General features: G+C 47.1%; 1 protein-coding gene across 1 annotated transcript; it reads right to left on the bottom strand.

The window, feature by feature from the left end:
• Positions 1–108: 108 nt before the first annotated feature.
• On the bottom strand, positions 109–11,481 carry fzd6 (frizzled class receptor 6). Its single transcript, XM_080006129.1, has 8 exons — positions 11,357–11,481; positions 8,853–9,324; positions 4,608–4,804; positions 3,955–4,534; positions 3,000–3,419; positions 2,579–2,727; positions 1,661–2,077; positions 109–1,571 (listed from the first exon to the last, which is right to left on the bottom strand). Exons 2-8 carry the CDS (start codon positions 9,159–9,161, stop codon positions 1,409–1,411), a joined length of 2,235 nt encoding a protein of 744 aa, XP_079862255.1. The 5' UTR covers positions 9,162–9,324; positions 11,357–11,481; the 3' UTR covers positions 109–1,408.
• Between the last annotated feature and the right edge of the window lie 767 nt (positions 11,482–12,248).

Raw genomic sequence — 12,248 nt, 5'->3', positions numbered from 1 at the left:
GAAAAAGTAGGCTACAAAAAAAAAAAGTTTCTCCAGTACAGTATAAAGTCATTTTAAAGATACATCTACACTTGCTTTACCTCATGCCACAATAAGTACAAAAAACCCTTTCAGGAAATGGACTGGAAAGTATTCCCTTTTATTGTATGTGGGACTTAAAAAGACAAGGAATAGAAAAATAAGACATATCAAAAAAGGTAAATTTAGAGGACAGGTAGGATAGGGATATTCAGTCCTCTTTACAGCACAACAAAGAGACCTATACCACCACCAAGACTCCATGAAAAGGACATGATCTCAGAAAACATGTTTTTTCTTCTTAAAAAGAAATCACTCTAAGGGAAGTACATGGTCCACAGTTCATATGTCATAAATCAGCCACACATAGCCTGTTGAGTCCCATTTCTTATTTGGTTGACCTGTAGGAAGAACTAATATCACACGCTGCAAAGGTTTGTGCTTCAAATAACACGCACACAGAGCAAAAGCACTTTGAACTCGTATCTGTAATTGTTTCCAAATACGTGACAATTTCTTCTGACAAGTTCTTTTAAAGACCATAAGTTTGTATAGTAACGCACAATCATTGAGGATAAGACACATAACATCCCGGGTGCTTGAAAATGTACAAATTCTTGACATAGTTGCAGTCTGTGTTGAAATTGAACAGGAAGTCTCACAAATGTAGAAGCGAACAAAGAAAATGAAACAGAAGCTTTAAAAAAAAACAAAAAACATGCATTTTTCTATAAACCGTAAAAACGTGGCCCACTATATTTACTTAGCAGTGTTTCAAGACGGCCCCCCACCCCAGTTTACCACAGGAAGACTTTTCTTGAGTTGATTGCTTGGCAACGAAACATTCTCATCAAAAAAGCTCAGTGTCAAGACTATTCCAGTGACAGAGACTTAGAGTGTATATTATTTACATATTATCATGCATTCTTTTACTGGTTTGCTGTCCACAGGGTTAAAGTGTCAATTAACAAAAATCCCAAAATATTTTTTCACGATTCTACAAAATGGCATAACAGTGTAAATAGAAAACAAAGAAGACCCACGCTGCTGAAGGACTTGTCTTTAGCCTTTATAGTGGGTGACTATGAGCTCAATGTGGCTAGTTGCGATGCAAAATTTGGCAAAATGGCAAGTCTGACGTGAACTTTGAACCCCGAATATTCCAAGTTTTAAACCCTCGAGGTAAACTTGCCTATCAAGTTTAGAACTTACGCAATCAATGCAGACATACTGATTCATAACTATTGTACATATACCAGAGTATATGTAACGTACATTTACCATACACCAGCCACATTGTCTAGTGACGTTCTCTTTGCAAATTTAGTTTTCTCTGGTTGAATGGCTGGACATTGATGTGAGACAATATGTTTATTGAGAGCTGGATGTTTCAGCAGCTGCCGTCCTTGTTCTCCTTGCTCTCTTCCTGTAAGTGGCGCACCATATGGGAGGAGGAGCCTTTGACGCTGCCGCTGTTGGATAGGCCTAGAGCCGGATGATGGGGCCCGCTGGGAAGCTGCCTGCTCTCCAACACGTCGCTCCTGGGGGTCGCCCTAGACCAACAGCGACACACTGAGAGGTTACGACGTGTGGACACGGTTTCACAGGTTCACTGCCAAGCGGTTTGAGAAATTCAACTCACCTCCCGTCCGGCACCCGCTGAAAACTCTCCGAGCGGCTGCTGATCTTGCTGGAGCTTCCCGTCTTGCTGCGCCTCTCTCCGCCCTCCCTCTGGCAGCCGCCCTCTCTGTCCTTCTCGCCCCGCCGGGAGCCTCGGCTGGAGTGCGCTCGCTCCAGGGGCTCCCTGACGGAGGTCTCGGAGGAGCCCCTGGGGTCGGAGAAGGATCCCGGGTTGCCTCCCGCCGACGAGGAGCCGTGGCCGGCGGCGGAGGCGTCGGTGGTTGGCGCGGTGCCAGTGCTGGTGCCCATGGACTTTGAGATGACCTTGAGCTTGTGCGAGCTGGGCTTGTAGTGCTTCTTCTTGTGCTGAACGCGGCTGTTGTGCTTGAGGAAGAAGTCGCAGGACTCCTGGAGCACCCTGCGGCTCTCGCTGATAGGGCTGTGGACACAGAAACCATGACGACCACAACTATGGCGATCTTTAGTGCGTGCCCTAGATCAGTGCTTTTCAAAGTCTGGGTTGCTACCCACCATCTTCAGTCTTTTGCAGTTATATTTTCATCCACAGTAAACCTTTTTTTCCACAGTTAATCGAACAGTTGGTATACTTTTTCAAGCAACAATATCAGTGTTCAATACAGAAATCAGTGGGAAAAATAGTCATTTACGTAAAAAATTACGTTATATTAAGTTATATTAGATAATATATTGTCAAATTGGTCACGACGGTTTGTCATTTTAAAAAAGCAGCAAAAAGTTTGAAAAACACCGACCTGTAGAATTAATGTTTGACGAAATAGCTATATATGTACATAGATGCATGTGCATAGGATACATATTGCTTATCCTACCGTCCATAAACCAAGGACTTATTACCCTCTCGTGCTTGATCATCAGCTAAAAAAAGGCACTGAGCGGTGTTGGAAAAGTTGGGTCTTACTCTCTCTTGCGTGTGCGGTTGAAGAAGTAGGCCCACTCGGAGCAGGTCTTTTTGCTGCTGACCCAGAACACGGCGGATATTCCCACGACCAGGGTCATCAGGTACTTGACCAGGAAAAGGGAAAGGTCGGGACGGGCGTTCTCTGTTGTCTGGAACAAAGGGACCAAACACACACCAAATGGAATCCTTGTGACCTGGGAGTGTGTGTGTGCGTGTGTGCGTGTGCGTGCGTGTGTAAAAATAACAAATTCAATTTAACCGGAACAAGATGCCTTGGCCCTTTGAAGCTCCAATAAAAGAGTAAACATATCTGTCCGCCTGGCTTAGGGGTGGAGCCCTTTATCTCTCTCATTTCCCCCACCACGTCCACCTGCGGCGCCTCAACCATCACTACTCTCCGCTCGTCCTACTCGGCGTCTACCTTGTGGGAGCAGGGGATGCTGTACTCCTGGCAGCGGTCGTTGATCCAGGTGTTCTCCCAGGCGCGGCGCTGGCTCTGCTCGTAGGTGTAGCAGGCCAGCAGCGTGACCAGCGGCACCAGGTAGAGGCCGCTGAACACGCCGATGCGGATCATGAACTTCTTCAGCTTGCCCTGGTTGCGCTCGTCGTGCTGGATGACCTGCCGCACGTGGTTGAGGGAGACGATGCCGGCCAGCAGGAGCGAGAGGCCCACCAGCACGCCCACGCACAGCGGGGCCAGCACGAAGTAGCGCAGCGCGTCCAGGTCGTACAGGCCCACGAAGCACACGCCGCTGATGCTGTCGCCCTCCACCTTGTTCAGGGCCAGCAGCATGACGGTCAGCGCCCCGGGGATGCCCCAGGCCGCCGAGTGGAACCACACCTATACGCACGCACAAACGCAGCTTGTTATTTTTTTTGTTTCACTTTTTTGAAACTCAAGTTATTAAGCTTGTATCTTAATAATCAATTTTAATTTTTAATCATCTTAATTTTCAAAAAGAAATTCAATTCTTAATCTTAACAATTAATAATAAAAATAAAAATATCTTTATCAGTGTGTTATCTTTAAGGCTTTCTATCTTCCCAGCAAGAGGTGTACTGAGCAAATCCCTTCTATGCCAACCTATGAATATTATTTCCTGTTAACATGTTTTTCATCCTGTTGCCATGCTAACTTGTTTTCTTGTCTTCCACTGGTATTGATTCAAAGGTTTTGAAGGTGTCCAGTCCGGTTTATTTCTACAGCCCTTAATCACAGTGTAAAATCCCCTGTAAAATAAAATCCCCTCCTCCTGACCCCCACGGTGATGAAAAACTCACAAAAAAACGTGTCTTTCCTGACACCGCCCTCTGCTCACACACTTTATAAAGCAGAATGATATGAAAAAAAGTCTGAAAGCCTTAGGAGCTCCTACCGCCTTCTTTTCTATGGCCTCGCAGCTCCACTTGGGCCCCGCCGCCAGGAACCAGGTGATGGTGAGGATGACCCACCAGACGATGCCGGCGGTGGAGAAGAAGTAGAGCAGCATGAAGAGCAGGGTGCAGCCTTTGCTCTGGGACCCCAGGACCACCGTGTCCACGGCGGTCGGGAGGGCGGCCTTGACACAGGCGGCGCTGTTCCCCAGCAGGAAGCCCACGAAGTAGATGAGCGACACGAAGCTGTAGCAGACGGCGTAGAAGATGATGGGCCGCTCGGGGTAGCGGAAGCGCTTGACGTCGATGAGGAAGGTGAGGAAGGTGAAGAGCGTGGCGCCCAGGCAGACGATGGAGCACACGCCGATGAAGCTTTTGGCGAACTCCACCTCGTGGGGTTTGAAGTACATGTTGGGACAGGGCGGGGCGCAGTCCGGCACGCCCAGGAACGACGAGCCCTGGCCCGGCTTGGTCTTCAGCTGCAGCGGGCACCAGAAGCCCAGGTCCCTCTTGGCCGACGGGGAGCTGTTGGGGGTGGTCGCCGGAACGGCCGAGCCATCTGGGGACCTACAGCTTTCCAGTCTGTGGAAGGACATGACGGTTTTAAATGACCCCTCCATGTTGGAAGAAAATAGTCGAGTGCGTTTCCTCCCACCTGTCGCACTGCAGCTCGGGAGGCCACGTGACGCCAAAGGTAGCGATGTCCTTGCCACAGTCGGCGAGCACGGCCTCGCAGCGCTCCCTGCACGGGCGGTACACATTGGTGTCCTCGGTGCACTCTGGGATGAAGGCCTGGCACAGGAAGTGGTGCACGTCTGGAGAGCAGCGCAGGTTGGCCAGGGGCATGAAGGGCTGCGGACAGAGCGGCGAGGGACGGCATTAGCGAGGATCTTCCCCCCCTTTTCACCCCCTGTGGTCCGCCGGTGAGCTTAACTCCGTGATGCTGATGCCGATGATACCAGCTGGTATCCTAACTCGTGGACATGATACTCACGCTTATGACACCAGCGGGAATAATAGAATGAGACCAAGGGCTTGGAAATATGGAAGAATAATGAATTGTTGGGTCCCTCTGCAACATGATTTAGCAGAAGATTTGGTTGTGGTTTGAGGTTTGACAAGGAATTACTGAACAGATAACCGCTGCTACCACAAAGACGATGAGTGAAAAGTAAAACCTCGATAAAATCTCTCTCGAGAGGACATATCCCAGTGGTCCAAATGTGTATCTTATTATCATCAATGTATGTTATTATCATGCCACGCACTCAAGAATTTTGTGTCACGGTAAGACGATAACACCATTTAATGATGATGCAAAGTGCCTGGAAGAAGAAAAGTCCATAATGTTGATTTATTGCGCGGCCCTGGTGAGATGCATAGCTCCTCGACGAGAAAAACCGCCAGGCCACAAGCCTCAACGTTTCCCCAAGTCTCTTAAGATAACATGCAATGTACAGGTCTCGGTCTAATGATACCTGCCTCGAGTGGGGTTTAGAATCACTTCTTTAAAGCAACAACCACGTAAGTCCAAGAGTACTAAAGAGCTTTTCATACCATATAGACAGGAACACAGCCCTTGAGCCTCCAGTAATGCCTCAGCTTAGTGTTTCCAATGTTCCAAACAAAAAACAGACAGGACAGGACTGGAACACTAAATTCTTTCATTTCACTCATTCTTGATCAACTTGCTTTTTACATTTGTGTACATAATTGAATTTAGCTTTTAAGCATTTTGTTTTTTAATGGATTCATAAAATGGATTTCATGTATTTTCAAAACTTTAATCTCTGGAATATTTTTATAGTAACTTTTCATTAACGTGATTTTTCAGGCATTTATTTTGTTTAACCAGCTTTCTTTCTTTAAATATTATTGAAAATGTATTATAATATTTAACCATTTTTATAAACTCCAACACCACCATGGAGTCCAGGCCGAGCTGCCGTCCATCTCACCCATGATGGCGAGTGAGTGCACCGAGGTGCCCGTACGGAGGTCCCTGGCCGCGGGCAACGCTGCAAATAGCGCACGGTTTCAGAAATCTGGCACACATGAGTAGGTTGAAAAAGGCCGATCTCCGCGCCGAAAGTAAGAGCCGAGAGCCTCCAAGCTGTGATCTCCCACGGTGCAGCACAAAGGCCGCCCATTCACGCGGGCAGCGGAGGAAGGAGGAAATGGCCGCACGGCCGATGGGAAAGCGGGAACTGCAGCGAGCGGGCAGGGGAGGCCCAAGGTTTGAGGTTCAGATCAGCAGCCATGATACTACATAAGAGCGTCTATCCGACCTGTGCGTCCCATTGGTCAAAGGAGTCACATGGGTTTGATCCTTTTATCCTGGTTTATAATCTACGTATTATCCATACATCCATGCTGGAGATCCTGCCAAGTTGACATACTAACAAAGCAGGAAGTCATTTTTTAAGAGTCATTTCTGGTGTGATTAGAGAACGTTCATGTTCAGACTACAAATGCACGGCTACAGGACAAGAGCTGGATTTTGCTCCATTCTCATGACTAATATTTTCATAGTAAACACACAGTTTTGCCTGGACACACGGGCTCCAGTGACCTGCAAAAATCAAACAAGCCCGCCATTCACACAGCGAGTTCCCTGTTTTCTAAACTCCGGGCTCTCCGTCTCTCAGGGGATATGACAGCGGGGCCCTCAGACAGAAGGAGCCCTTGTCTCTCGCTCTCTCTCTCTCTCTCTCGCGCGCGCTCTCTCCGATGGAGGTCCCTGACTTCTACTGAATGAGCTCCACTTTCTCCACAATCCGACTATTTATTTGCTTTATGGCGGAGCTAGGGCAAAAAAAAAAAAATGAAAAGAAAATGCATTTGGAGGATCAGGGGCAGAAGTCAAGTCGACTCGGTCCGAGATGCTAAATCCCCCGCAGTGGGGTTTCCGTACCAAAGTCCTTCCAAGGATTAAAAGATTAAAAAAAAGAAATGCTGCTGGCCACTCACTTTGGAAGACTTTCTCAAACATTAAAAGTTCTAAAAATACTCTGAGTATTCTCTCTCCCTCTCCCTCCCTCCCTCTCTCTCTCTCCCTCTCTCTCTCTCTCTCTCTCCCTCCCTCTGTGTGTCTTTGTCACAAAATGTAGGTTTTTCCACTCTTTCCATTCAGTTTTTTTTTTGTGTTTTTTTTTTCACAGTCACAGGGCATATCGGAAGCTGGAAAACACTGGTGGAATCTAGGAACGGAAAAAGGTCTGCCCTCATCTGGAACGCCCTACTGACTCCCTAACATCATATCGATGCCACATTATACCGGGTTTTGGGCTTAGTCTTCAGTGTAGGCCAGCGTGCGTGTGTATAAGGCTGTCAGCAGGCAGACAATACTGGGAAGGTAAGGGGGAAATGGGCGAGTGATTATGTCAGAGGAGAGAGAGAGAGAGAGAGAGAGAGAGAGGGAGAGAGAGAAGGAGCGAGAGAATACTCAGCGTGGTATGCAGGGCTGGCTTTGTGTGGGACTGGGTGTGTCGTTCCCCCCCTTCCTTCCAAAAAGAAAAAAAAGAAATCAAAAGGCACACAACAAAGCTGACAGAGGCTCCCTGTGGCTGAAGGTTGCCGTGAAATAAGAAGCCGCGCAACCTCGCCAGACGCCGCACAAAGCCTCCTATAGCAGATCGCTCTCCCTGTCGCACCGAAAGAAAAGCAAAAAAAACCAAAACAAAACATGTGTAACTGAAGCCGTGGCCCCGAGGAACGCCAGGACGCGAGAGGCAACTATTACCCAGTCCGCTGTCGGACGACAAAAGGCCGTGCAAGCAGCGCGTAATGAGGTGATTATTACTCACTCGGCCGTGGAGGTTTTTCTGGAAATATGGTTCCAGGGACAAGCAGAGTGAGAGGATCCTTCAAGAGCCGAGTTACACTGATGTGATTACGAAGGGACCACACTACAGGATGCCAAGCACACTCCCCCCCCCCCCCCCCCCCCCAGAGGGATTTATAAAGTATACAAAAAAAATAAATTTGAACACATTTCAAAAAAGACCCAGAATTATGGTCAAGGGCTATGGCCTCAAATTCTTATAATGAATTTGGATAGAATTTATCAGTAGGTATTAGTATGTTTTTCATAATTTAAATAAAACATGTTTTAAAGGGAGTACAAGACTCTAGCGGCTATAGCCTTAAGTTAACTATAAGGTACTTATTAATGAACTATTAGTTAGATACACTGTTTTCAGATAGACAGACGGACAGACAGATGGACAGACAGAGACAGATTGACAGAGAGACAAACACAGACAGATGGACAGACAGACAGACAGATAGACAGAGACAGATTCCAATTCATATACAAGCTTATTGTCAAACGAATACCTTGCACCTCAATGTCACTGTTTATCAATTTTTTTTCGATCAATGTTTTCGTGGGTTTTTTTGGGGGGGGGGGTCAAAGCGAAGTGTACGTCCACCTGTTTTTATCAGCCAGTCAACGACGTTTTCTCGTTCGGTACAAATGATGCGGCCGAAATACAAAATGTGGCACTCTTTCTGTCGTTTCCACCGCCCCTGCTGGTCCTGGAATGGAATTAAATGGAATGTGTGTCTTCGTCTGCCAACTGGAAATGAAAGATGTTTTTTTTTTTGTGTGGGGCGGGGGCACACGGGAGTAAAAGTCCATCACAAAGACGGGAAAAGATGGAATCTGTGTTAAATATTAATTTGACGCGTACTAACCAGCTCCCGAGAGTGAGAGGGTCCGACCCCTCCTTAATTCTGCAACAAAGGCTCGGGTGATAATTTCGTGTTATCGTTTACCACCCCACCGCTCCTCCTCCTCCTCCTCATGAAATAACAATGGCTTTTCCTCCCAGACAAGTCGTTTGGGCGTCTTCATTTCCTGTGGGCTTGAATAACACGCAGCGGACTGAAGACTCACCTCCATCTTGCCGGCAGCGATGTCCTGGTCGTAGTGCTCCATCATGTTGGGGAAGAAGGTCATGTTGTAGGGCATGCCCAGGCAGCGGTGCACTTTGATGGGCTCGCAGGTGAACTGGCTGTGGCCGTGGCCGCCCCTCACCCACATCACGGCCAGGCACACCCACACGGGCCATGGCGTCGGCATGGCGTTGGCGCTACAGCGGGTGGTGCGAAACGTACGCGAGCGGTGTTTCGGGTTGGTTTCGTTTTTTTTTTTGATTGTTAAGTGCTGCCGTGGCTCAATCGATGGATTCCTCGGCCTCAACATTGATTTGCGCCGGCTCGCGCTCTCGTCCACGTCCGCATTCCATGGTCACCCGGGGTCATCCCTGTGGAGACGTCGGCGCGGTCGGCAGGTGAAGCATTCCCGTCGGCCTCCCCCACCTCCCGCCAGTCCCCGGCAGGTGCCTCTGGGTCACGGTGCAGAATCCCTGAGAACGGAGTAATTCGGCAGAGTGGGTTCCATGGTGGTGACTGGGAGGATCCAATACACATACTGCAGCTAGTGTAGATTAGCCTGGCTTTTTGGTGGTGATGTTATTCAGAGAAACGTATGATCTAGTCTTCTAAAGAACATTTGTATTTATTTAGCCTGTGAGATAGATAGATAGACAGACAGACAGATAGATAGACAGACAGACAGACATAGATTTCAAAAGACACTTATTGCAGATGATAAAGTGCATGCAGTATTACAGGGTGGGGAACCTTCAGGGGCAGGGTGAGTTAGTAGCATGAGTCCAGGCGTGTTGACGCCTTGTTCAGGTATCAGATTATCAAGCATTCAAGCCTCTGGGCAATTAACCCTAACACTACACAAACCACATAGCGTTGCAGCCATGCGTCTATTCAGAGTGTGATAGCGATGGACTTTAGTGTACTTCAAAACGGTTGCCAATAGAACAGAAACACACGTCCTGTTATTTAGCAATAACAGTGCCATATGTCAGTAATAACTATGTAATAACCTGCAATGCAGCAGTTTGAAAACAACCACCAAGTTCTCACAGGTTCAATCGCCAATAGACAAAGTTATACGTAGTAGTAGTAGTAGTAGGAATAGTTATATAGTAGTAGTATGAATACTAGTAGTATAGTAGTAGTAGGAATAGTAGAAGTAGTTTAGTAGTAATAGGAATAGTAGTAGTATAGTGGTAGGAATAGTGGTAGTAGTAGTAGTAGTAGTAGTAGTATAGCAGTAGTAGAAGTACAGTAGTAGTATAGTAGTAAGAGGAGCAGTAGTATAGGAGTAGGAATAGTAGCAGTATAGTAGTAATAGTAATAGTAGTCATAGTATAGTAGTAGTAGTAGTAGTGTAGGACAAGTAGTAGTATAGTAGTAGTGGAGTAGTAGGAATATTAGTAGTATACTAATAGCAGTAGTAAAGTAGTAGGAGTAGTAGTAGTAGTAGTAGTAGTAGTATAGTAGTAGGAGTAGAAGAAGTAGTAGTAGGAATAGTAGTAGTAGAAGTAGGAGTAGTAGTAGGACGGGTAGTAGAAGTAGTAGTAGCAGCAGTAGTAACAGTAATAGCAGTAGTAGTAGCAGCAGTAGTAGGAGTAGTAGCAGTAGTAGGGGTGGTAGTAGTAGTAGTAGTAGTAGCAGTAGTAGTAGGGGAATGAGTAGTAGTAATAGTAGTAATAGAAGTAGCAGCAGTAGTATTAGCAGTAGTAGTAGTAGGAGCAGTATAAGTAGTAACAGTAGTAGTAGTAGTAATAATAGGAGTAGTAGTAGGAGGAGGAGCAGTAGTAGTAATAGGAGTAGTAGTAGTAGGAGTAGTAGTATGAGTAATAGCAGCAGCAGTAGTAGTAATAGTAATAGTAGTAGCAGCAGTAGTAGTAGTAATAGTACTAGTAGTAATAATAGGGATTGTAGTAGTAGTAGGGGTAGTAGTAGTAGTAGCAGCAACAGTAGTAATATGAGTAGTGGTAGTAGGAGTAGTAGGAGCAGCAGTAGTAATATGAGTAGTAGTAGTAGCAGTAGGAGTAGTAGTTGCAGCAGTAGTAGTAGTAAAAGGAGTAGTAGAAGTAGATGTAATAGTAGTAGTAGCAGCAGTAGTAGTAATAGGAGTACGGTAGTAGGAGTAGGAGAAGTAATAGTGGTTGTTGTAGTAGTAGTAGTAGCAGCAGTAGTAGTAGTAATATGAGTAGTAGTAGTAGTAGTAGAAGCAACGGTAGCAGTAGTATTAGCAGCAGAAGTAGTTTTATGAGTAGTAGTAGTAGTAGAAGTTATAGTAGTAGTAGTAGTAGTAGTAGTAGTAGTAGAAGAAGTAGTAGAAGTAATAGTAGTAGTAGTAGTAGTAGTAGTAGTAGTAGTAGTAGTAAGACTAAGACGAGGTGTTGACTGGAGGCCTGGCGACACTTCAGGACCCCAAGTTCGGGCTGAGAGACAGTCAACACGTCTGACCTGATCCGGGGGAAAGTCCCGGATCAGAAAGTTTCTCTGCGGGGGGACGTGAACACTTACCCGGGAACTCCCTGTTGGATCCTCCGGCAGAAATCGCTCTACCTACATGGGTCCCTGCGGATCTCCTGCGGGACGATCCCGAAGGTCCCTCCGCCTTTCCTTTCCTTCCCTTCCCTTCCCTTTCCTCGCCTGGCTCCCCCCACCCACCCACCCACCCACCCACCCCGGTCCCTGGAGCGCAGGGATCGATTGTCCAAGAAAGCCCCGTCAGCGCCGGGGGCTGCGAGGTCGGGTGAGCGCCTCGACCAACGAAAGCACCGCCCGCGGCTCAAATCACGTGAAGTGATTCGACCGCGAACCGAGTTGGACGTTCCCGAGGCGGCGGCCGGACTCGGGCTGCACTCCGTCAGCCTCGGCGGGTGCAGTGCGCGGCTCGGCCGACAGGCGGCGCTGTCTTTGCGTTTTCCACATGTTCAAGACCACAGAAGAATAATGTGTGCGGGGTTTTTTTTTTTTTTCCTTTTGTTTTGTTTTGTTTTGTTTAGTTTTGTTTGGACAGCGTCTTCATTGACCTTACAGGGTATATAGAGTAGATAAGTAGAGTATATAAAACGAGGCGCATTTACAACACAGCACATTTATATATTTGAAATATAAAAGTGATAAAATATAAGCCCGGCCCCACAACGCTCCTCTAGGTGGCAGAGATTGACCAGACGCACGGAGCGTCATGCTGCGTTCCAGAGACTTGGGAGCTCGGGAAAAATCCGGCCCGCCCCCGGTCAGTTTCGAATCGACGGACATTTAAGATCGCTCGGTTCTGGGTTCTCGATTGCCGACCCAGTTGAAGTTGTCTCTGCGCGATTTTATTGTATTTTATTAGAAAACAAGTCTCACTTCGAAGCACACCACTCTGCAGTTTTGGTTTTGTTTTTTTATGTGACGTTAACAT

This window comes from Zeus faber (genome assembly GCF_960531495.2).
Source record: "Zeus faber genome assembly, chromosome: 8".
Classification (NCBI taxonomy): domain Eukaryota; kingdom Metazoa; phylum Chordata; class Actinopteri; order Zeiformes; family Zeidae; genus Zeus; species Zeus faber.
Note: the sequence above shows the minus strand (reverse complement) of the source record. Positions and strands in the feature narration are given on the sequence as shown.

Coding starts and splice junctions, on each gene's coding strand:
- fzd6 (XM_080006129.1), bottom strand. CDS start 9,161: ATGTTGAGGCCGAGGAATCCATCGATTGAGCCACGGCAGCACTTAACA. Junction 3,420..3,954: donor AGGCCATAGAAAAGAAGGCG/GTAGGAGCTCCT, acceptor GCGTGCGTATAG/GTGTGGTTCCACTCGGCGGC. Junction 2,728..2,999: donor GCATCCCCTGCTCCCACAAG/GTAGACGCCGAG, acceptor CCTTTGTTCCAG/ACAACAGAGAACGCCCGTCC.